At 40.4% G+C, this 26,884-nt stretch overlaps 1 protein-coding gene across 1 annotated transcript; it reads right to left on the reverse strand.

The window, feature by feature from the left end:
• On the reverse strand, positions 1-26,794 carry LOC115400339 (SR-related and CTD-associated factor 4-like). The gene is made up of 18 exons (XM_030108147.1): positions 26,575-26,794; positions 25,683-25,766; positions 24,838-24,882; positions 24,566-24,727; positions 24,366-24,483; positions 24,144-24,277; positions 23,914-24,060; positions 23,741-23,814; positions 23,160-23,253; positions 22,910-22,993; positions 22,726-22,799; positions 22,398-22,579; positions 18,415-18,515; positions 18,213-18,326; positions 17,978-18,134; positions 17,812-17,903; positions 1,203-1,344; positions 1-977 (listed from the first exon to the last, which is right to left on the reverse strand). Exons 1-18 carry the CDS (start codon positions 26,602-26,604, stop codon positions 553-555), a joined length of 2,259 nt encoding a protein of 752 aa, XP_029964007.1. The 5' UTR covers positions 26,605-26,794; the 3' UTR covers positions 1-552.
• Between the last annotated feature and the right edge of the window lie 90 nt (positions 26,795-26,884).

Raw genomic sequence — 26,884 nt, forward strand, 5'->3', positions numbered from 1 at the left:
AAAATGAATAAACCACCTGCAGAAATGACAGTGCCTTCTTTTTAATATTCACCCCACATAATCCAACAAGGTGTGACCTTAACATATAACAGAGGTTGGAAAAGGAAACAGGGTTTACCCTACCCTCTACTGGCAGGACGGGAAACCTTCTCGAATGAATCCAGTTTCTCTTAAATATCAGAGTGGTACCAAGGCATTTTACTAAAAACAATATACCAAAAAGGTATCGTACATTTTTACAGTGTTTTTTTTTTTCTTAAACAAACGAGACACCCTGGAAACGGACTAAGCTCAAAAATACAGACATTGCTTTTGTTTAAACCGGCACCTACCATAACAACACACTCCAGGATAAACTACACAATTTTCCAATGTACAAAAAGATTGCAAACAGAGCCAACCAGACACATTATGTACAGCCAAAAAAGTCTTGTGTGTGTTAAAGGAAAACTCAGTGAAAACCCAAACAAGTCTGAACAGCAAATGTCCAAACGTCCTTCAGTTCAGTGTCTCAGTGGTCACAGTGCTTTAGCTTCATCATTCAGCAGATTTCTACCACCTCCCCCTGGGAAACTGCGGGATCCCAAATCCCGGTCTCGCGTTTCGGAAAAGCGCTTCCCTGTTATTCATGCCCTCAAGTCCAAGAGAGGGGTGTCGGATAAAAGGGGGGCCACGAGGGGGGAAGGGGATGGCCAGTCTGAACCTGTCCGCCGGGAACATGGGCCGTCCGGGCAGCATCTGTGGAGGCATGTGAGGCATGTGCGGCGGGGAGAGGAAAGAGGGGATGTGAGGGTTCGCCATGCCCGGCGGGACCTGCAGAGACGGCACTCCGGGCCGCGGCCCCGCCATGACTGCCTGGCTCGGCAGGGTCATCACCGGGGGGGACCCCAGCTGGCTGGTGGGCCCAGGATCCGAAGAAAGGCCTTTGTCCAGCGTTGGAAGGTCGGTGGACTCTTCTGGAAATTTTACACCTCCGACTACAAGAGAGGATGAGAGCAGATTATAAACTTTATCTTTACATGAACACGTTTCGGTTTCAGACGCGGTAACTTTTTGAAAACAACGTCCATTTAAAAACGAAACGATGCAGTTTGTTGGGCCACTAGTGGAGGCTGTTTGTTCCTGTGATGAAACAATACTCACATGCAGAGAACAACACGACTCTTTGGTTAAACTGACTGTGGTCTCGTCAGATGTCTCACCTGTTGCCAGCTTTGCAGGATCAAACTCCGGCCGGACAAACGGAGCCCCTCCTGGAGGCATGGAAGCAGGGGGCATCAGTACGGGGCTGGGGAAAGAAGGAGGGGGATTTCCAACACACTCTGTCTGCTGAACCGGCTTCACCTGAAAGACAAACAAACACAAAGGCATAGCTTGTTAGGGTGACGGTAGGTCAGCACCTGGGCCGTGAAGTCAGCGGGAAGGAGAAATCAGCACCAGTTCTTATGGATCATCTGAATTATTGTGTGTTATTGAAAGGCAGAGAGCAGAAATGACGACACATGTATCCAAAACAGTGAAATAAGTCACTGTGAGAGGTTTGAACGACCTCAGAAAGAGGCAGAGGAGGATTCCAGGTGAAAAAAAGGCTGAATATGACCATTTTTATTGCTTATCTCTCAGCCCTTGTTTTTCATTTTTATTTTTTGGTTCCATTGAGTTGTTTTTCCTTCCTAGAAGTGCGACAAACAGACTTATTTATAGGAGTCATAAAATACAAGTTTAAAACAGTTTTGATTTGTACACTGGATGGCAGAAAAAGAAAATCACTGCGCCACAGAAACAGCAGAAAAGAAATGTGGATAACTTCACTCTGCACCAGGGGTATCAAACATGAGGTACATGGGCCAAAACCAAAACCTCTCTGGGGGTGAAAATCGCTGAGAATCTACACTCTGAATGACAAAATGACAATCACTTCTTATTTCACTTCAATAGAAAAACCAAAGCAGAGAATCAATACCCTGAAGATTCCCAACTTTAACATGTACATGTTGGCATGTTTGGATATATACTGCTCACCATCAAATACACACAAAAACGACCCTCGTGATAATTTAGGTGATGTCTTCAATGAACACACTGGAACTGAGATGATTGATTCACAAAAGAAGTCAAGATAGAGCAGTTAAATCTTTTATCAATTCAATTTAAGGCAGAAATGTGTGAAAGTCAGATTAAACACTGGACAGGTCACAAGTCCACCACAGAGCAAATAGAGAAAGAAACGCAATCAGACACACACACACACACACTGAGGGGATGATTGGAGTCCCCAGATAAGCTCAAATACATTGTATGGGTGTGAAAGCTTCTGAACAGCAAATGATGAAAAAGATTTATGTAAAAAAAAAAAAAGTTAATATAAGCACACATTAACAGAGTATAGCTAAAAGTTAGTGGGATCGATGCATCCCCAAGATTATACTGTTATGTTGTGACGGGTATTCTCATTCCCATTTACGTTTATGCAGTTTCCACATTAAACCTTGTTCATGCATCAAGAACCACAAATACTGATTTAACCAAAGACACATAAAAAAGTTTAATTGAAGCAGTAAAAGATGATTTTTTTTCCAACCATCATGTCAGAATAATAAAGTGACTATATTAGAGAAACTAAGGCATACTCACAACACATTACCCAAAGTATGTTAAAACACATGAATACTCAGTGGAATAGCCTCAAACACGGATTTCACTGAGACTGTCATCTGTAATTAATGGTGGGGAGTTCATTTAATAATGCCTTTCACTAATTAATGAACAGTTGTTGCATAAAAATTCAGTGTACAGCTCCCACAAAACCATGATAAGAATGATTTTACATGTGATGTACGAGTTACTATATGGCTGCACTCTTAATTCATTCTGATCAAAGATATAATTAATCAGACATGTAATATTTAAACATTAATATAAGACCTTTGAAGTAATACATTTATAACAGCATTTCTCCCCGATGGAAATCTGCTGTTGTGGTTTAAATGACAGCAGTGACCTAAATTAACACAAATGAGGCTTCTCTCCCCCAACAAGATCCAAGATAACAGCTGATCACAGTCACTGAGTGCATCAAGTCAAACAGTCTTTTAGATTTTGATGTGATCACTCAAACTCTGTGCCTTGATATTCTGTGTTGGGTATCAGTTCGCTGTAGGAACAGACTGCAGATCGAATGGTGTTAATCGGACTGAACACAGTACACTGCTGTCTTCAGGATGACCTCCCAGTGGAAAATATCTTGAGCACAGATTCACGAGAATGTTTGAAATGAAAAGCAGCTCCAGAATTTGATATGAGAACAAGCTTTAGTTGAAAGGACAAAAAACTCATTTTTATCAATATGTCTTTAAATCAGGTGATATCAGCAATATTATTAATAGTTTCTCAACAATTTTCTGGATACTTGACACAGTGGAACAGCAAAAATATGAGTTTTTATATTTGGTTTTTGTAATAGAATTATTTTGGCAACACATTGTTCTTTGCCTGCATGTGTGTGGTTCCATTACAAAAACAACCAACAGCACCCACTAGGGGCCCTAAAATATAACTGCAGTGTTTCCAACATTTCCGTGTAAATGAACATAGTTTGTTGTATAGATAATTTTTGAAATAAAAATGCAAAATTGATGTGTCGTCACTTGAAACGTGGTCATGTAAATGGGATGTGATAATACTGAATGATGTGAAAACAAAAACACAAAAAAATAGTAAAAGATGTTTTCAGCTATGATCGAGACTGCAGCAGAGTTTTATCCTCAATGAGTGAATATGGTACCATCTCATCCACAATAGCTGTGTTTCCATCAGCAGACTGCAGAAAACCTACAAAAAGACTTTATTCCCCAGGGAATGCGGCCCTATTTAGGTATTAATTTATAACATTATTGGCAAAATGAATGATAATTCATCAATGATCTTGTTCAATTATGATGTAAAGGGCTTCATTAGAATCAAAATGTTATTGGCAGGTATTGTGTTATCAGGCATTATTACATTATTAGTTGTTACAGTCCTTAAAATATCCAGAAAAAGCAAGAATTCACTTTTGCTTGATTACTTCAAGAGGAAAAAAAAAAAGCATATTAGCAAAAATAAATATCATATAAAAGAACAAAACATTCATTTGGTAAGTCAAAATGAGGCCATTTTGTAAAGACTGACTGAGAACTGACTGAGAACTGAGCAAGCAAAGTTTAAAGTTGAGTCCAGATTCTGCCTGCAGCTCTTGGATGGGAGCATCAGAGTGTGGAGACGATGCAGAGAACAGGAAGCTGATTGCTCCACCGGTTCAGTCCCAAATTTTTGACTGAGGCAGGTCGATGGCATTTTGTGGAAACTTCCTCTGCATAATTGGAGTGAATCTCAAGGCTGTCAATCCAGTACTTCCTGTCTGAGAGATGAGGCTTTCTTCACACTGGTCGATCACAAAGTACCACAAGAACTTCAGATTTCATCATGATGACATGGAAGCAGTTTTGATTTTAGCTCTGATTAGATTGAGCTGCAACAACCAACACAGGCCTGGTCGAAGAAAAGCATCCATCCCAGGGGCTGGTTGATCGCCGTGAGGAGGAGCCAGGCTGCTGTGGATGTGGAGGGTTCTTACCAACAGTACTGAGGCCGTTGTTTGTGAAACGATTACGATGTCAAACTGACATTTTGGCTCGTTTCTTCAGATTTCAGTCAACCAATCCTTTCATGGTTGCATTAGACATGTTAACCTCTGCTGCTTATCCCACATATGCATGTTCTGTATCACTCTGGTACCATTTATTAGGAGAGTCTTTTTTGTTAGTAGGAGTCGCAGAGATGAAAGGTTTTTGTCATCAGCATTGTTACGGCAAGCAAAATAATCTCTAGAACACAAATGTCCTTACTTTTGGGAGTAATTTACATAAGATGAAACTCAACACAAAATGTACAACTTCTTCCCAAATCACAATGAGCGGATTAAGAACGGCACATTTGTCAACTTGACAGAATTACCAGTGATCAGCAACATTCAGGTGAGTCTGGAAGCATTTGTAGTTTCATCTCTGTAAACTGTGATTCATAAGATGTGTCTGTATTGCATTGTCTTGATTTAAAGGGTTTCATTAAAAATGAAAGTCATTTACAGTCATTTCTTAACCCACACAGACCACCAAATCCTAAGATTCCTCCTTTAAATTTTTGGCCATTTGTTTAAGCTTCTTTTCTCTTAATGAGTTAAAACACTCAGCTGAGATCAGACGGCTCTTCAGTTGGTTTTGCAGTACATTTTGGGATGTTTGTATATGCAAAAATTGAAGCGCTGTTAGTTTTACACTTTAGGAGGCAACTGTGTTAATATATAGTATAAGTCAGAGATGTCAAGCACCTTTCAGTTCCTTTGGTCTATGAAAATGAATGTCTTTATTTGTAGGGAAAATACTACAACCTCAACATAAAGGCATTTTAATGAAACCTTCTGATGCCAAATACAGTGAAAGGTCCATTTATTTCTCTTGTAGCTGTTGAATTTTTCATGTTTTTACAAACTCACCCTGACAGCTTTGCTTTGAGACTAATGCTACCTTCATAGCAACGAGGTAGCTAGCTTTCATGGCAGCATCACCAATATTTCAGTTTGGGCCCCAGTGGTCCAGTTTACATGGGTGTTTTTTCCAATCTGATTGAAAACAAGCGCATTAAATGCATTTGTATACATAGACGGCATACAAAGTGATCCACATTCAATCCTCGTTTACAAGGGCCCCTGGTGAAGCGGATTATATGGCGTCCTTTGACATCGCACAAAGTCTCTCACGGAATTTTCAGGTTTTGATCTTTAGCTTTGCAGCCAGCAGTCCTCAGCGCCTAGCAGTGCGTTTTTATCTGCTGGATATCTGCTCAAATAATGTTCCAACATCTCCACGATGTGCTGTTTAAAGAGCAAGCGATCCTCAGGCCAGAGTACCGCCCCACCGAGCGGTACATCCCGATGTTGAGCTCTGGTCGGCTGCCAGACTCCACTCCGCCCGCCGATGTTTCAGATTAACTGGTTTCCCTGTTAACTTGTGACCAACAGATGTTGAAAACCCGACTGAAACTTGCAGTCGATCGGGCGAACGTAAATTTCTAAGTTTGGTGCCTTTTCTGAGTCTCACTTGAACATCTGCTGCTACCAGCAGGTGTTCACAGAAATCCGGCAATCGTTAACATGTGAGTCAGTTAATCCATAACACCGGCCAGGCGATCTACAGGTGGTCTACCACGGAGCTCTGAACAATTCCCTGTTGTGCAATTTTCAGTCATCTCGCCTCTCCAGTATCTGATCTCTTGGGGTTTTTATTAAAAAAATGTTTCTCAACCACCGTCGAGTTCTTCTGCTTAACTTTAGTGCTTCGCGTTTACTGCGCACGTCATCACATCACTTCCTATGAGGGAACGCATGCGGTGACAGAACAATCCCCGTTTATTCCGCTTCACTGTCAAGCGTTGTTTATATGAGGCACGGAGCGGATTATGGATCGGTGTAGACCACCTCGTACAATCGGATCCGAAATATAATCCGCTCCGGTGTTTATATGACACATGTACAATCCACTTCACCTTACAATCCGATTATATGAAGGATTTTTCAGCCCATGTAAATGTGGCTAGTGCTGTGTAGAGGCCAGTTTTGGCCCATGGGTGTGATGTTTGGCATTCCTGGAATAAGTAGATCTTTCACCTTTTCATACTTTCCTTGATGTTCTGTGATTTTCAATACATTTGAACACAACTTAAACTGGACACACCAACACTGAGACCTGAGCTGAGCTGAGATGTCGGTGATGCTGCCATTAAAGCTTGTTGCTCTCAAATCATGCTGTCTGGGTGACTTTGCAAAAACATGCACAATGCAACAGCTGCAGAAGTTTTTTTTGGACATTTTACCGAATTTTGCCCCAAAAGAGTTTATTAAATTGGCGTTATGTTGGGGTTGTAGTCATTTTTATTTGCAGTAATTGCTTGGTATTGTGGAAATAGACATTTTCATTAGGTATACTCTGCACCACAACAAAGAACAACTTTGAAATTCAAACTTAAAGGTTACCGTTACTATTTTATTGTAACCGGCTCCAGATGCACTTAAGCCGTACATACTGTAGCCCCTCAACTAAAACGTGTTTGACACACCTGCTGTAAAGTCTACCCATGTTACTAAATGTAGAAAATGACTTATTTTCTGACTTGAAACACTTACAGAAGTTAAATCATGATTTGTTTCATTGCTAATAATGAAAGAAACATATCAACACTGACAATATGAACCGTAAAAGCAGTGTCAAGCAGCTCAGTTCCATTCACAGCAAACCATTAGTTTCATCGCATATTAAACACACAATCATAAGGCAGTGTAATCTACTTTGAAAATGATGCCTGTCTTAATCTTATGGAGGGATCTGAACTTCATTAGATATCAGGAGCAAATATTCTACAGCCATTGCTATCCTTTCACACTATTTGATCACACTGGATTTCAGCTTTTTAAGAATTTAGTTCAGAATTTTGTTCTCGTCAGTAATGTTTTTGTTGTATAATGCAGCATTTTTCTCTTCCACAGCTTTGAATGGTGTCTCTTGATTGGACTGACAGATCTTTACACCAGATAATAAATCGAAAGAGCAGTTATCAATTTCAATGTGCAACAAATAATAACTGAATTTAGCAGTCAACCCTTCAGTAGTCAACTGTGCCGTTTTATTTTGTTAAACTTTAAGGATTAACTAAATATGAGGAAATAAAAGACATACAGCACTTAAGTTTGATTGCTTCTAAAATTACATTTCAGTATTTTTTAAATCACGTTTTCAGCATACTCAGTTTTTTAAGGAACACGGACTGAGGTTGTTGGAGAACAAAGCACAGATCTTCTGTGGCTGCACACTGGTTAAGATCCTCCTGCCTCTTCTAAAACCACAGACCACATTACATAAAGATCAAGACCCAGTGGGGGCACAATATCATGAGGATTATTTTTATTTAAATACTTGATGTTTGGCGTCGTGTTGTTCTGCTGCACAACAAATTTGGACCCAAACAACCAACTCCCTGCAGGTTTTATATGACAGTAAATAGCAGCATATTAGATGTTTAAGACTTTATCGCTGGCCCTTATGTACACATTTGTAAGACAATTTTATTCTCTTGATCTGTGTTAAATACTTAAGTATTTACATTTTTTTTTTTACAACAGAATCTCTCATCTGTTCCTAGAAAACTGTCAAATGGACTCATGAAGCATCCAAGGGAAGTGGAAATGCAGCTTTGTTTTAGTCTGCATTTAACTCCCAGAAGCTTTGAGTATCATTTTAAGCTTACAGTGTGTGTGTGTGTGTGTGTGTGTGTGCGCGCGCATGTACTTGTACATACTTGATTGTGAGGACCAGAATGACTTTTAAATCAACAGACTGAGCATATTGCAGCAAAGTGAGGACATTTTTGCCGGTCCTCACTTATAAGCAGACCTTTTTGAGGGTTAAGACTTGATTTTTAGGTTAAGGCCAGAATTAGGTTCAGGTTAAGTTTAGGCATTTATTTTTGACAGTTAAGAAGGGTTAGGGGCTTGGGAATGTATTATATCAATGGATGTCCTCACAACCATAGAAGTACAAGAATGTGCGCGCGCGCGCGCGCGCGTGCGTGTGTGTGTGTGTGTGTAAAACATACACAACCCTAAAAGTGTTAATTCTGGAACATGCCTGTTGCGCTTTACAACGTTTTATGAAAAACATGCAAACCCAGTGAATCCAACAATTCTTTCATTTTTACATTCTAACATTCCCAGGCAGTGGCTTCTCCTCTCTTTAATAAAATAATTTTAAGATTGAACTGAATCAAGGCAATATAAACAAACTCATCTATACGCCCCATTCCTCAACTAACATCTAAATTGTAGGAAATTCATTCAGATTGGGGAAAAAAGATAAAATAATGCCCAGATAATGATAAAAACAGCCTGATTTCAGGAATATTTGACTCATCCTCCCTCTAAAACCCTTTTGATGCCTTTCTGTACTTACAAACATAATGAAACCATTTTCCCATGATAGAACAAAACACTGAAATCATGAGGTCTTTCATCGCTTAATATCAGGCCATTATTACATTTTGACTTGTGCGCTCCTTAATGCAATAAAAAGACTCATTTGTTGACATTGTCTCTTATGCTTGCCCTGTAATGAACTACAAACAACACATAAAACCTACTTCATCTTAAAATACAATACTTGATATGTTTTATGGATCCCACATTACTGAGAGAAATCCAAACAGCATACCAAATAAAAGCCTGGGTCCCCATAGGCTTGAAGATATTTGCCAGCTGCACACTTTGAACCTCAGCTTGTTTGAAGAAGTGAAGCACTGATGTGATTGGCAGGAAGATGGGTTGAACCTTTTATGTTTTCTCCTTCTTCAAACATGCCTGTGGCACCTTCAGGGCTGGAAACCCTTTCTTCTCACTCCGAATGATGACAGCTTGACAGATACAAGCTCTAATTAAAATAATTATCTCCAATGAAACGAAGACACTAAAGGATCGCAAGGGGAGTTTATCGTTGACTGTATATTAACCACATGCAGCGAAAATAGAACTTTTCTTCTATTGAGCTTTCATACATTTTAACCACTACAAAGAAGAGCGGTAAGGGGGGCAGGGGGGGTAATAACCACAGAGGTCTGCTCTTACCATTGTCTGACTTCATCAGCAGAGACCAGAAGGTACCAGCTGCTTCGCTTCTCCTACAGGTTCAGTTCAGAGGAAACCCTCCGAGGCAACACATCTTCGATCAGGACTCCATAAAACGCCTCAATATTATTATTTTGTACTTGCTGTTCAGAAAATACTTCAGAAGGAGAGTAAACTACACTCCAGAGCGACCTGCTTTGATTTTACCTGTCCGACATCCCACTGTATCATCCGAGAGCGAGAATCCGAAAATCCAAAGGTCGTTTTTTGCAACACTCACCTTGGTGAGGCCTCACGCGTGTGACGTTCTCCACAAATGGACAAAGAATCCCTCCTGTTTTACTTGAAGAAATCCCCTTTTCCTTGAAATATCAGCTCATTTGTTACAGACTGAAAGAAGAACTGAAGAACAGGGCTTTACGGTGTAGTTAATGATGGTTAAATATCATTCCAGAGGCCCCAACATTATACCGATGAGGTGAACACATACAATAAATACAGATTTAAAACGTAGATATCAATAACATGCAAGAATCAACTGAAAAGTTTCGAGCACTATGACTGTGATAACTTGAGCAAAGACAACAAGAAAAACATTAGGAAATAAATATTTAGACACAGTATAACATAACAAAATTATAAATTTAAAAAAGCTTAAAATATTTCAGAATTTGAGTAATTGATCAGAAACATTTATTGCAAAATGTTATCTGTTAATTAAAACTGAAATTTACATTTGTGAGTAATGAATTAAAATTAGATTGATGTTTTGTACCATCACACTTGGAAGATCCAGTGATGTAAAAGTACTCTCCGAGCTCAACCCCACTCTTTCTATTCTTATTGAAGACTTGAGGCACAGAATCAACTCATCCTCATGATTCTGCTGAATATGACAAGTCTCCTTGGCCTCAGTTTGCTTTTGTTTTTTTTTTTGTAGATGAAATAAAGAAAAAAAAGTATTTTCTTTATATTTTGAACAGTGTTCAAACAATGTGACATAGACAGTTTAAACGACTCACAAACGTGAGATACTGTGTAAAGTTTCTTGACTTTCCAATAAATGGCAGCACACTTACAAATCCAAACACTGAGCTTTAACTCTATGTCTGTAAGTATCTTCAAAGTCAGGGCTCAAGGAGATAATCTTGCACTGAGTGCTGGCAGCTCAGAGCAAAAAAAAAAAAAAAAAAAAAGCATCTCGGTCATACAAGTAATTAGCTGGTTAAGATACCGCTTGTATTGGAAGGAAATTATATAACTGTCAGAGAGAATACATTTAACTTTGTTTCCTTTTCTAATTACTTTAATTAGTCTGCGCTCAAGAAATTCAAAAGTTCTCGTCGAACGAAGTCTGCAGACAAAGGATTGAGCAGTTTAAGCTCGAGTACACTCCACATGGGTAGAATTATTCAGGTCTTATGCTGAATCTCAAGACATTTTCACAAAGTCACTGTTTAAACTAAACCTTACCAAAAGTCAGAGAATGAATTCATTTGAAAAATAAAGAATGAAGATGCTGCATTCCTTTTGCACAACACAAACTCTGTTTGGTGTGCATGGTCTGAACCCCTCAGTTCATGCTAAAGTACCGTCCTATACCTGGCACTGCTTGGCTTCATTTGTCTTCCACTTGGCCCATTTCTCTCCGCTGTGCAGCTGCTGCTCCTGAGGGTGGCCAACAGCGAGACTCCACACGATCAGCATGACTCACAACCGATTTGCATGTTGTTTTATGCCAGTTTCACACGTTACACATGCTGTACAGACAGAAGAGGTATAGGAAATGAAAGTACCTGGTGCGCGGTGTCAAACGCCACACGTCTGATAACACATCTTATCCGGCCACCTACTGTGTTCTGGTATTAAACACAGTTATGAAAGAAGCAGGTGACACACACTGACAAGCATTGTGTGTTCCACAGTACTGTTGTGTGGTATTACGTAGACACACATAAAACCAGTTGATGCCCTTATTCATGGGAGGGGAATCCAGGTCCTCGAGGGCTGCATTCCTGAATGGCTTCAATGGATCCTCACTTCAACACACCTGATAGCAGTGACTGGCTCGTCAATCAGGCTTACATCGTGACATATTCATTTAATTCAGGCATGTTGGAGCAGGGGAACAGGATGGTGGCCCTCGAGGTCCAGGATTCCTCATCCCCTACCCTTATGTATGCCGAGGTAAATCAGCTTGAGGGAGTCACTGAGTATATAGTCAGCTGGTTAAGGTCCGCTTATATGACGATTGACTGAAAATATCAGGTTTTGTAAGTCTTAGGGGGCTATATTTTGAAAAAGATCACCGTCTACACAGAATGGCAAACACTGAAAATGATGTGGTTTTACCAGGCACCAACCTCCAGTGGTGAAAAATGAAGTCAATATGGAAGCGTAGAAAAGGTGTAATTCCACAGAAATTTCAGCAGGGGGCGATGGTGTTGGTTTCACACAAAAACCCAAAGTCCCATTGGAATCCATTCAGAAATGTCGAATTTCAGTGTGAAAATAACACTAAAAGCTCTGGTTCAGGACATGTTTTGGTCTATTAGTTTCCACAATTGTGACGGCTTGACTAGACTGATTTTCACACAAGTTATCTGCTGATATTACATTAAAGTTTTGCATAAATCACTCTATGACATTGCCTCCTCCGTCCACGTGATGTTGTCACATGCCAGACAGGACCAATCACATTTACATCTGATTTCAAGTGTTCAATATGAACAAGTCCTGCTCGAAGCCTCAAAATAGGATTTCAGAACGCTGCGGGTAACGTCACGTGGGCTTTGTCCATCTTTGTATACAGTCAATTGGTTTCACTGTGGGGCCGCTAGTGGATGCTGAGATTTCGTTGTGCAACATCCCAGAAATGCACGTGCAGAACAACACGAAATGACATTCAAACACTGTCAAACTGTCATTCTTCCTTGTACACCACGGTTAGGGTCAACACACTCAGCATCTGTCGGATCTAAGAAGAAATGTCTCCATATGGCTTCAAGCACCTGCCAAGTAAGTGAAACCCCGAAGCACAAAATGTTTCTGTTTTGAATTGACCTTTGGCTAAGCCCCGCCCCTTAATACAAATGAGCTAATAGCAATCAACTCCCAACTTCCCAGAATGGAAATTATATTCTCAACTTCAAACGCTGTGGAAAAGCATTCGAGCTTGTGACAGTATATTGCTTTCTGGGCTATTTCAGTCAGGCACAAGCAACAGCAATACCAGATAACCCAAAAGGAAGAGCAACCAGGTTTACTTCATCCCACTTTGTTCAAAGACAAAGCAATATATCACCAACGAAATCCAGTGATGTATTGATGATACAACGCTAGTAGCAATGGGCTTCCTTAAGCAAGCCATCTAGCTTACCTGATGGACGTTAGATGAGGCTTCTTCCTCGATTTGGGATCTCAAGGAGTCATGGTTGTCACAGTGGCAGCAATATGTGCAGCTTTCCCGACGGCAATCCTGTGTCTTCTCCTGTGGTGTATTGCACGTTGCAACCGACTTTTGCAAAAGCTGGAACAGTCTCAGCTCACCAAGATAAAAACAGCTGCGACAGCTTGTCCAAGTTGGGAACAGTAACTGAGGGGGGCGGGGCTTAGCCAAAGGTTCATTAAGAACACTGTCGTGCAAAGAGGGCCTTAATGTCTCGTAGTCACTCATTCCTGCACAAAAAAAATGAATTCACCTCAGTTTGCATTACTTTGAGTATTCAAATGTGGTTTGGCTACATCTGCAAAAGCATTGGCTGTGCTCCCGTAAAGACAGAAACGGCCATGTGCTTACACAGAAAAGTAGGAACGACCGATCTCCAAAACTCACACAGGTGTCAAATGTTCTCCAAAGCATGAGATCGCAACTAGGAGTGTAACGGTATTTGTATTCGTCCCATACCGTCACGGTACGGGGGTCACGGGTCGGTACACACAATCACACGACGAATACGCGAGTGAGTGTTAAAAAAAAAAAAAAAAGCGAGTCCTGATTACAACCTTAGGTGGCGGTAATGAGCCCAAAAAATTCCAGCGACCCATTACCACAGAAGAAGAAGAACAAACAGATCCAAACATGATCAAACGAAGAAGAAAGTACAAGCGGAATGAGAGATGCAGCATGTGGAGTTGGAAGACCCGCCAGTCTCATGTAAATTTGTAAATTTGTCGCGTGGGAAAGATGTTCTGGTACATTTGTGAGCTTTTGTTTCTTTTTCCCTGCTGTACCGAAAAACGTACCGAACCGTGACCCTGACACCAAGGTATGTACCGTACCGTGGCTTTTGTGTACCGTTACACTCCTAATCACAACCATGTGGAAGGTCTTCAAATGAGTATGTACGTAGGTATGCCGCACCAACATTTTCTGCAGTGATCTTTAACAAGCAAAATGTGATAAATTTCAAGGCTCACACTTTTTCACACAACTCACAAGGCTCAAAATAGCTTTCACACCTCTTGGTATGAACAAATGTGCATTTTCTGCAGACAAAATGTGGATTTTAAAGATTATAGTACGTATAACTGTCATGCAGGCCTATTTAAGCCCCTCTGGTCCGAATGCTGCACCAACTGGTGGAGCGTCATGTCTCCATGACTGCAGCATCACGCTTTACAGACAGGATAATGAGGCAGAATTGGAAGAAGACGATGATGGGAGACAAAAGCATGTAGGTTTTAGTGGAGCTAACTAAAATGCTCTGCAGTTTGTTTCACTCAGTGCAAACAGAGGGATATTATAATGACTCGCAGGTGCCGTTTTACAAACTGTTGAAGCGTGGCGCACATCATTGGTGTCGGCACAATTCAAGAAGTGGCGCAGATTAATCCTCCTCACCCATGAAGTCCTCATCACAAGGAGATATTGATAACTGACAAGGGAGGTTACGTTCATGGTCTTGCGTGGCTCATTAAGCACACATTCTGCTCAAGGCAGTTGTTTTTACCAGAATGCTATTGCTGTTTTCACATCAACAGCACGGAGTTCCACAACTCAACTGGCTCAACGCACAAACAGCAAGTGTAAGAATTTTTGAAGGGAAAAAAATTGGGGTGGATCAACTCCACCGCACTTCTTAGGAACAGATTTAGGCATTGATAATTGCCTCTTTTTTTTTTTTTTTTTTTAAAGCTTTTACATCAACTTGGGTTTACGTTTGTAATTCCTAACAGGCTATAAGATTATGATGGTATACGTCTAGGCTCGGCGTGAAAACTACAGCACATCCAGAAGGCTGCCACAATAGTGTGCACTGACAGTGAAAATATAGCAGAGACAAAACCTAAGGTAGTAATTAAAAAAAAAAAAAACACACACACAACACAAAAGAAAGCTTGGGACTGAAAGAGAGAGGCAACATACATTCAAACTGGCCTGACAGGCCCGCAACTCAAACAGAGGCTCGAGCAGTTTTATTATTCGAAAACATTAAAAGGCTTAAGTTCCTCTCCAGAAAACGTCAGCTCCAGGTATATGCTGAAGTGCATCAACAGCTACAATAAAATACAATTCTGACATGCTTTTAAGGGTGAAGTCCTCACTGGAGGCAGAAGTGAATTAAGTTAGTGAGATGTCTTCAACTTTTCATGTACAATGACCCAGGATTTTTCTTTTTTTTCTAACAGTGCAGAACAGATGGTTCTGCTTACGTTGCTGTCGGCTTACCTTGTCTCCCATTCTGAAACTCTTCGTCTCAATCAGACCTTCAGGTCCCACCAGCAGCCAACAGTCACTCATGATGGAGACATTTTCCTCCACGCATGGGGGGCTCAGTTTTGACTGCCTTGCTTTCAAGGGGTCAGTTCCAGGTTGTCTACATGTCTGAGGGTGACTTGTTTGCCCATACAGACATCCCGGTTATGAGAGAACTTTTAAGATTATTGACTAGTTTTCTGAGTTGTATTAAAATATTGAAAAACTAAAAAATCTGATTTATTTCCAAGACCAAAAACCCACCTAATACACTAATACACTGATAAACTTTCATTCAATTTGTGATAAATGATTGAGATCGTTTCTTTATTTGACATGAAGATATGCATGAATAGATCAGTCCTGGAAAATCCACTCACACATCTTCACTAAACAGACAAATAGAAGAAATGTGTCCCTCTGCACATACCACAATAGTTAAAGGTTTTTGTAATTCCCACTTTATTAGAATAAGTTATGTGACACAATACAAGGGACTGTATGAAGATGAAGTCAAGTTATATTAGAAGAAAGAGATGAGAAAGTACTGTGGAGCCTATCTGAATTTTGGCAATGAAAACTACCTCATCAGATGTTTATTCAGGGAAAAAACAGTATGATGCACATAAAGACATGAGTAACGTGCACATCTTCTATTAGAAGGTTTAAAAACGGCTATTACATACATTAGAAACATTTTAGAACAAAGTTTATGATTTTACTTCATGAGTTGCATGACAGGGTTTCTTAGTTAAATTGTCTCCATTTGAAGACATTTTGCAACTGCATGCATATAAACTTCCTATTCCTTTGAGCACGGTGCACATAAAACTAACTCCCAGCACCAAAACACAGATCCGAATGCCCCCATACTAGACTGGAGGACTGACTTATGTTAAGGGCTGATAGCGTCACCAGTATCGCATCTGTTCCTGTGTGTGTGTGTGTGTGTGTGTGTGTGTGTGTGTGTGTGTGTGTGCGCTCGCTCATACTTGCAAAGGTGCTCCGACACAATAACACCTGATGCCCGGCGCGAGATCAGCTGACCTCAACCTCCCAGCAGAGCAGCTGCTCATTAAAGAGATGAACGAAGGGAAACTGATACTAAGTGGAGCTAAATTCATGCTCACCGATATTTAATCCCTAATTTCCACCAGGCGACGAGACTTTGCTGTACTCTGTGTGACAACATGTATGATGGGTATATTACAGAAACTTAAGAGAAAGAAAGGAAGCATAACCTCCATAGAGAAGAATAGTAAGTCATAATATCTTCAGGAATTCTCTAAATTGACAAATTGAATTTTAAATTACTTATTAAATTGAATTCAACATTTACCGATACAATTATCAAATGCAATTACACATCATTTACACTCCATTCTGAAAAGAGATATGAAGGCTATGTGTTGCTACATGCACCTCCAACAGCTTTACGATCAGCAAAGAGCAGCGCACAGCCTCTATCTGAGCTCTGCCCAATGCATACCGCAGACCCAGGGTCTGAATCAGGCAGCTTTCACAAGTACCCCATGCAGGAGCAGACTCGATACTGGTATAGAATTCCTAATTTTTCGTAACTAACCTAGAAGTACCAATCTAAGAACTATCAATGATCTGTTATGACAAGTACCTGTACTGTTGTGTCTTAAAAATAAGTCATCATTAGTTTCCCCAAGTGTGTGCAGTGAGGTTGTGTGTGTCAGCAAGAATTTGTGAATCCAAAACAAAGGCAGCAGTTTACACCTTCATAACGTGTTTGCAACACGTGCTTCAGTTAGTAAATGACCAGCATTAAGAAATTATTTCAATAATGCATGCGTTTGGGAGCACACCTATCAGCACGTATGCAAACAATTCCTTGTACTTCTCCCAACAGTAATCAAAAGCCATAACTGTGATAAATATTCACCTTTACAGGTGTTTCTTTCCACCAAACGCAGATGTCAATGACATGCATACAAATACTGAAATTCCCCACTGAATAAGGAATATACCGTCTCCTCTGAAACTTTTAACCATTTTGTTCTGGCTGGCCAGTTCAATAACCTTTTAAAACGTAAGACTAAACGTGGACTCACTGGCTCCAGAAAACCAAAAGTGTAACTTCACTGGTGTCTGAAAAAAGCCTTTAAGTGAACCTGAGACTATTTTTAAGTTGATTTTTTTCCCCTAAAGCTAGGGAGACTTCACAAAAATCCCATACAACAATCCCATTTTGCAATGACCTGGATTTAAAACAAGAGTAATTCAGATAGGCTCCACCACTCATGTGCAACAGTTTATTTTCTATACAGCCTCATTAAGAAAGATAATTTTAATCTTTCTTCATGGCTGTTAAGCAAATTAAACAACAACACCTGGTGAATTAAAAAAAGAAGGTGTTTAAGGACTGTATAAGAATTACCTGAACATGAGCAGAGACGGTCCCATCTGGTACACTCTCCGGTACTCCGTTCTGAGGCGTGTGGTTTTTGGCGTCCAAAACATTCTTCCACTCTGAAAATCAGAACAACACTGTGAGGAAAAGCTGGCAGTAGGTGAAATGTGCCTGCACTGAAAAAGAAGCTCACCTGGATTTAGACTTTCTGTGTCCAGGATTCCCCCTTCCCGATAGCTCTCCAGCTCCTCCACCTTCACTTTGCTCCAGGGGATGTATGTAACTCCTCGCTCCACATCCCAGAACTTCTTGTGTGCAGCTTTAATACCTTTGTTCAATGCCCAAGCAATCTAAAAAAAAGAACAAACAAACAAACAAATTCATCAGCGACCAAAACTCCAGAAACAGTCCTCACATAGGAAAAGTACCTTCATTGGTTTCTGGTTGACTTTGTATGGGCCTTTGCTGAGTTTGTTCAAAGCTGTGTAGGCATCTTGTCTGTGAACCATGACGATGTAGGCACAACCCCGTGGAGGGATCATCTGGACGCAAACAGCAAGGGGTAAAAAGTGTGAGTTTCTGATTAAGAACACTACAGGAATGTATCTGAAGTTGGCGACATGAACTCACATTGATGGACTCGATCTGGCCAAACTCTTCCAGAAGGGACATCACATCAGACTGCTGCGTTTTCTTGTCGAGCTGTCCGACCCAAAGCGTCGTGCTGCAGACTATGAGAGGAAAACAGAACAGTTATGGAATATCAGACGTATATTGCTTCAATGAATTGCTTTACCAAGCAAAAATGTGCATTCTAATGACAGTACAAATAATTATTCTGAGTTAATTTAGAACATACTGCATTCGTGAAATGATCTTAAACACTTAAGTACATGGAAATACAAGGTTACCTCAATTTAAAGTTCTCATGGAATTTTTAATTTCAGTTGCCTTATTAAATGTAGAGGAGCCAGACATGTAGCTATTGGCAAAAACCGGCATGCAAGCAGGTAAGCAGGACTTCAAACGTGCACTGGGGCCACAGCATTTGAACAGCAAGTTCCACAACTGAACAGCTGATGGCAACAACCCCCATATCTGAAAGCTGGCTACCTTGTTATTTGTGAAATATCATCAGCATTAAGGCTACTTTAATGAAAACGTGTGCAAAGACGCAGCAGAAATCATGTGTTCTCAGATGTGACATATTTTTACCCAAATTAGCATGAAAAGAAAACAGCGAAGGTAAGACCTCTCATTATAAACACATCAGGTGTTAAAATACATTTGTTAAACACTGATCACACATTAACCTTTACAGGATGTACTTTTTATGCAGTAGAAATGAAAATCTTTGGTGTTGTTCTCATTTGTCGGTTCCTATGCTGTCATTTCACTGGTCTGACCAATTTGAGATGAAGTTTGATCTGTATTTGGCCTTTGAATTACGAGTCTGACCCTCCTGCCCTTGAGCAGTGTGCAAGGCAAAACTACTTTGTGTTTATGCAATAACTCATCCAGAACACTAGGGGGCTGTATTGTGGTACAGATGTGGCAAAGGAATAAAGTCAACTTATTTAAGTCTTTGCTAATGAGTGTTCATTTACTGACAAGAGCACAACAATTTCACTGAACTCACTTTAAAGGTGCATTAAGGAGTTTGCACGTTTTATGTGAAACAGCGCCCCCTGCAGGCCTTAGGTGTAATGCAGCGTAGTGAAACACTTGTGCCTGTGGCTTGCGTGCACGGAAGAGGGGAACTCCTTCTCTTTTAGTAGCGCTCAAGTAAAATTTAAGTTTCTTTTGCCTAGTGGGGTCTGTGCTGGAGCTGTGGCAGCGCTAGAAGCCAGTCTTTTCTTACTTTCTGGAAGATCCTGCTCAGTTGTTGCTCACTAAGCATCTGGCAGAGTAATGGCGGAGAAAATGAAACCTAACTAGATCAGGCCAGTGGAGCGTGCATTACGTCATTCCTTTCAAATTCTCCCCAAAAAAATTCTGGTGCCGGACCGGCACTGCAACTTTCAAGTGACAATTTAGCGCTGTTAGAGGTACTTGTAATGAATATGTCAGGGCACATTGTACACATCATTAAAAATGTGTAACATATTTATGGTGGAAAATAAGTATTTTTAAAGTTGAAAAACTCCTTAATGCACCTTTAACATTATGGAGAGCTCCAGATTTTTATTCTAAAATGAACTTACAAACAATTTTTGACAATGGGAAAAAAAATTTAAATATGTGTTTTTATTGGTCAAGAGGATTTACATGATTATTGCTAAACCTAAAAGATACTCATGAAAGGTTTAGTAGTATAACAAACAATAATTTGTGATCATCAAAAAGACTAAATGAAACCATTTTTAAGGACCTATATATCATGCAAAATCCACTTTTTTAAAGGTTTTAAGCATGCCACAAAGTCAATTTTCCTTTGAAACCACCCCCAAAATGTTATTTGCCTTCTTCCACGCATGTCTGAGTAATCTTTTTCAGTCTGCTGCTCTTCACAGCAGCCCCTCCCTTCAGGTAGAAAACGACTCGTTTGAAACTCTTCAAATCTAAGTATGTCACAAAAGTTGAACTCCTCCCCACCACTCTTCTCCCACCCCACCCCCGCGCAGACCACATTCCAACTCTCCTCTCACCAGCACGCATTTTCAGCACTTCCACAGTAGTTTACTTTTGGAGACTTTTGATGAAGTTTATGAACATGACATCATCACGTGACAGAGCGGGAGCGAGAGAGAGAGACAGACAGAGAGATCAGGAGAAAGATGGCGAGTCACGCATGGAGTGACCTGGTCCCAAAGAAGAACAGGACTGCAGCGGACTGGCAGTATTTCGGTTCTGAGCTAACGAGAAGGGAGAGCGGTATACTGACGAGGCAATTTGTAAATTGTGCAACACGAAGGTGATTGAATTTAATTGACGGGTGTACGGTGCATTCTGCGCAAAAACTGTTCTGGATGGTCAGGTTAATTTAACTGTTTGTTGTATTTGCACTTTTTAAGCTGTTGCTAATAAAAGTTGTTAATATTGTGCACATTATGTTGTTATTGTTTCATTATTAGTGTTTGGTATTCAGTTTCTGAACGGTGTAGGGACAAGCCAACAGTTTGGTGATGCTGTCTGAGCCTTGAGTTATAATTTTTTAATTAGTCACGGTAATACCGGATACTGGGGTAAAATGTGGAGACAGTATGAAGATATCAAAAATTGTAAACCACCCAACCCCAGTACACTCTGCAGCTATAGATGTTTTGCTTAAATCACAACAAATTCAAGTGAAAGCTAAATTCTTAGCGCGTTCGGCTTTTCAAGTCTCTGAAAAATGTAAGAACTGCTTTTTTTCCTAATCGATTGATTTTTTTTTTTAATTAGCCATGATCATCTTTATTTTCAAGCACCTGTGCTACATGATGAAACACTGGCTCAGGTGTTTGTGCCTCCATGTAAGGATGATAACACTTCTTTTTGAAAGAGCCTTTCAGGTCACCCAAGGTCAGTGGAGGTCAGGCAGTGAGGTGGATGGCGGTGTATGTAGTGAGAGTTGAGCTTCACAGAGTTTGCGCTGAACTTGTTTCGCTGGTTTACCCCCATATTCTATTGAATGTGTTTCCGCTATGCCGTAACCCTCAGTGCGCATTTTGGCTGTGAAACGCCGGTGATCAAGCAGGGCTCAAGAGGTTGCAGTTACAAGGTCGCGGGGGAATTGCAGCATCTCTTCCCTCCACCACTCTGCACCTTGGCTGCGGCAAGCGGAGAAAATAGTCCTGCTGCATATGCTTTGCGGTGTGTGTAGCAGCATCAGCAACACATTCACTGGAGCATATTTTCAGTGAAATGTTCCCAAATTTGAAAACCCCGTTCGCCCGTTTGTTCCACCATAATTTGTGTTCTTCTTCTCTGTTTGATGTAAACAGTGAGAAATACTGCCTCCAGCACTTCCTGCAGTGCACTGCGGGGACAGATGAGCATCAAGCAGCTGCTGTGTGATTCTATCATACAGCATTTTGCAACATGGTGCGTCAATTCAATTTTCAAGCCGGCAATTTTTTGACATCAACATAACTGATAACAATGACTAACGACTGCATTTAATGGAAATATTTCCAGAACGCAACCTTTTCAAAGTCCATGAAAAGAGAAAATACAACTCTTCCTTCCATGGAGTTCTGACACGCACACGACAGTCATGGTAAATTGTTCTTCTGCAAACAAGTGAGAGGTTGGACAACAATATCAAAGCCAGATCACAGAACAGAACAGATGTTCTGGATCATCTGGATCAGCAGAGACTTATTACTTCAGACACCATGTACCGAGTCATCCTCAAGAAGAAAGACACAAAAGGCTTAGAGTTGCTTGAATGTTCAACATCTTTTCTGCAGGCGTCAGTGAACTGCTGTATTAAAAAAAAAAAAAAAAATCCCACATTCCAAGCCTGGCATGCTAAAATGTTTGTGGTGTTTTTGTGTGTACTGCTATCATCACCCAACTGTTACCGTGTGAAGATGTAACTTCAGCGTTTTGACGCTATCCTAAACAGATTTCCAACATGGATTCCAGCTGTTCTCTGTTCATCATGCGTGTCTCTGAGGTGCACTTACCACTGAGTGTTTGACTCTTTAAGCTGGGAAGACCTTTCTGCCTGCGCTCTCGGTCCTTCTCACGTTCACTCCTGTTCAGGGAGCGAGAGCGAGATCTCCGGCGCCGATCTCTGGAGCGGGAGCGTCGATGTCTTGGTCTTCTCGAGCGAGATGACGATCTTGACCTTCGTCTCCAAGGAGATCTGAAACACAAAGAAATAAAGCAGCTTAGTTTGCACAAACTTTGTGGTTGAAATAAGCCAATGCTTATAATCGTGACGATTAGATGTAGTTGCTCTGATGAGTTTAACCTAACAATAGCTTAACAGAAAATGATCTGTGCTGTTACCTGGAACGTGACCTGGATCTTCTCCCGTAGCCTCTGTGCCGATTGTCATGCCTGGAGTCTTCTATTGAATTTCCCTATTAACAATTTTACAACGAACTGAATGAGCTTTTGGTTCTCAGCAACAGCTTAGCTGAGATTTACAAAGGTAACCCTCAAACCAAGACAATTAAAGAAAGAAACTTACCCGTGAGCCAGTCTGGTCCTCGTTTACAGGGTGGTATCTGCCTGGTCGGACATGATGGTCAACATGGCCCGTTCCACCAAAATGCTAACAAGTAACACACACACACACACACACACACACACACAGAAGAAAGCTCTTTGGCAAAGTTGGATTAAGATGTTTTGAATACGATACTGTTGAGAAAACCAAAACGCCCATCATCTTGAAATTAAAACAGAATGTTGTCATCTGAGTCTGAATGAGGCGGTACCTGTGTGCCAGCAGCCTGTCCCCTCATGTGAGGATGAACATCTGTGTTTGGTATCTGACCAAGAAACTGGTTTAGGATACTCCCAGGAAAGTTTCTGCCAAGACAAAATACCCACTGAATATTAAGAAACACGCAGAAAAGGATATGTGATCAATAGAGATTTTTTTTTTTTTTTTTTAACAAAACATAGTGACAGGTTATATAGGGAAAACTTTAAATATGTTCAACAAAAAGGCAAAATATCCAGTTCCAAAACTGTGTCTCGTGATGGGATCAACAATTGAATGTTACATAGTCATTTACGTTATTTTTTCAAGCAACATTTTCATTATCTAATGAGTGGAATTCCCTCCGATACATCAAAAACTACTTCACCACTCACTGACGGCACCATTAAGACCAAAGACTCGTGAAAGAAAATGCAACATTTTCATGTGCACTTGACTAAAGTGTTTACCGAAAGCTAAACAAACATGAAAGGCAAGCAGCTGTGAGTTTTCAAACATGACTGAGTCTCAAGTTATTGTAATTCTCACAGTAATTGAACACACTTGGACATAAATACATTTTGTGAAACTCACTGTGGCTGAGCGTTCATTTCTGGAGCCGTAGCATCTTCAGGTTCATCATCATAATCAAATCGGTCCAGCAATTTCTGAGGAAAAAGAAAATCAAACAAACGTGTACTGGTTAATGTATGCAGCTTGTCTTGAGATTATGTCCAAACACCAGCTTGGTATTTTGAGATAATTACCTCGGCTAAGGAGCTTTTCCTTTCTGTGTGTGCGCTGTATGAATTGATCTGGGCAGCCGGCATCTGGGGTGGATTTGGCAAGTTGTTTGCGGTGGTATCTGCCAGGCTTTTATCTGCCTGCTGGAAGTTCTGTAGCATCCTCTGCAGCTGGAGGAGAGTATGATCGACCAATCAGCAATAATACATGACTGAATATTACAGTAAAGTGTACTGGGGAAGTTTTCACTTACCTCCTGACCATGGGGGGACTGAAAGAGCTGAGCCACTGCAGCTAAGGCATCAGGAGTGGGAAGCTGGGGCTCCGCCGGCTCAATGGAAGCATCATCGACAAGAGGCTGCGCCTGTGGCCGAGGGTGAGCAACGACTGAGGATTCAAAAACAAGACTGCAGTTAATGAACAGCGAGTGGTTCAGTAAACAGTGAAAACTTATAACTTTGATTCATTAAATCACCTTCCAGCGCCGGGGCCGGCACAAAAACACCATTGGCCATGTCCATCAGAGGCTGAAGGATGTCCATGTCAAATACACCGTTCTTCTGCCACAGGTTAAGCACACGGACTATTTTAGTCTGATGAGGAAAACCAGAAATCTAATTAGAGTGGTGTACTTTCTTCATTTATAAGAGTTAGCAAAAGAGCACAAACACACACCTTATCATCCTCTGAGCAGCGGAAAAGGTTTTGGAAAGTTTCCGTGAAGTTCTTCAAGAATCTGGGTCCAAATACATCTTTATCAACACCGAACTGGTGCCGTGACTGCCGAACAATGGAATCCACCACGTACAAACCAGGGACTTTTAATTCTGGCTTGCACTGAAACAAATACACAACAAAATGACAGTGGTTTAGCGATCATCCCATAACAACACATGTTTTGTTAAATGCACTGTGAACAAGAAATAACGTAAGAAACGCATACATACCTTCTTGATAAACTTCTCAACAATCTGGACAACATGCTTGTAAAGCTAATAAAACACAGAAATTATCAGTTGCAGGAAACAATAGATTTAAAAAAAGCATTGGTCTTAAAGGACTTTCTACACATCAGCTAATCTTTCAACAAACAAATAAATAAAAACAGGTGTGTTAACAGAACCATATTAATATAAAACACACTAACAAGATCAATAAAAATAACAAAAATTATATGAACGTGCAGAGCAGGACACAAAAGATTAAATTTACCAATAAATAAATGGTAAACACAGACACGTTAAAAAAATGCCACAGATAAACCAGTGGGACCACAAGAAAAATGCCAGAGTATGTACCGTATTGGCCCGAATATAAGACGACTCCGAGTATGTATTATCTTAAGTTAAACGTTTGGGGCAAATTTGAGGTAAACTTGTAAAATCTACAGGAAGAAAGTTTTAATATTTCAGAGTCATAACCATGTCTCTTCCTCACATATCAAAGGAAACAGTCTTCTAGGAGATTTCCAATCAAATCATTCAATAAGATTAGCCATCAGAGATTATTCAAACAAATCCAAGTAAAGCTCAACTAGTTTTAAAGTTAAGGTTTGGATTGCATGCGCACAGAGTTTCAAAGGTTAGTCTAAACCAGGGGCCATCAACATTTTGGGAAACAAGAGCCTCTTCAAGAGGTAATACAAAACCTGCTTGTTACAAAACCACTGAATAATCAGAAGCACAGTTCACCTCAGTGACAACAAATGAATAAAATACATAAAACAAAAGGGTCTGTGAACAACACATAAAATACACACAATTTTGTAAAATGCTTCTGAAAATCATTTTACCTTGATAGCTTTGATGGCCGCTTTGGTTACAGACATCATTTTGGCACGGGATATGGGGGGCTTCATGTCAATCATGGAGAACAACTGATTGAAAAACAAATTTGTATTAGAATACTCACAGAGAGCAATAATGATTCAACAAGCAAGCAGGAAAACTGACAAATATGGAGAAAAAAACCAATACAGGACATGTGAGAAGTTTCAAAACAACTTCTTGACATACGATCTCTTATTTGAGAGTTCTTAAGCAATTGTTACAACAAATAAAAATTTATAAAAAGAGCTAATTTTGCTCATGAATGATAAAAGCTGATGACCAAAACGTCAACAAGATTTAGACAAATACTTACAACACTTTAAACGTGGCCAGTAAACTAATTTATGTAAGAAATGTTATTCTAACATCCACAACAGTTTAGAAGGCAGCAAACATATTGACTTTTAAACCACTTTATCACACCGGTATACAAATACGGAATAGAAACAGTACAGACATGTTTATTTCATAAGTAACTTGCTCCGACCACGCATTTAGTAACATGAGCATTAGCTGATGTTATTGGTTTTGTTTGTTCACAAATAATGTTATTTGACTATTTATATCATCATACATGCAAATCACTCAGACAGCTGTTTCAGGGTGTTTATCTAAGAAGATGCACAAAATATGGGGAACATGCAGGCTTAAAATGCTAACGCTAACAGAGCTCCTCAAATTACGTAGAAGCGGGATGCGCTCTCCTCATACTCTCAAAAAACCTTGAAAATCCAGATTTATTTGGAGCAAAGAAATGCAATCAGTCGACAGAAAACGGATTACTAAGTCTGCAGGTCTGAATTTAGCTAGCATTGACATTAGCTTCCAGGATTAGCTCGAAGGTTTAAAGTTTACCTCCATGTTGAACGCGTTCACTGCATCCATAATGCTTCGCTTCACACGGAGCGCCGACGAAATAACAGAAATAATTGTTGGCCTCACTCAATCTCAGACATGTGTAGCTCTTCGACAAACAACATAGTAAGCAATAAAGGTCAAAAGTCTAGATTTTGGGTCCGATAAACAAGTGACCGCCCCGCTAACAGCTAGTTAGCTTAGCCGTTCCACCCTGTGGAGGTGGGGACGTCACGTCAACGTGATTGGTTGGGTTTTTACGTAAGAGGAGATGATTGGTTAGATCTTTTGTCACATGAGCCAATCAGAA

Source organism: Salarias fasciatus, chromosome 14, assembly GCF_902148845.1.
Source record: "Salarias fasciatus chromosome 14, fSalaFa1.1, whole genome shotgun sequence".
NCBI classification, from domain to species: domain Eukaryota; kingdom Metazoa; phylum Chordata; class Actinopteri; order Blenniiformes; family Blenniidae; genus Salarias; species Salarias fasciatus.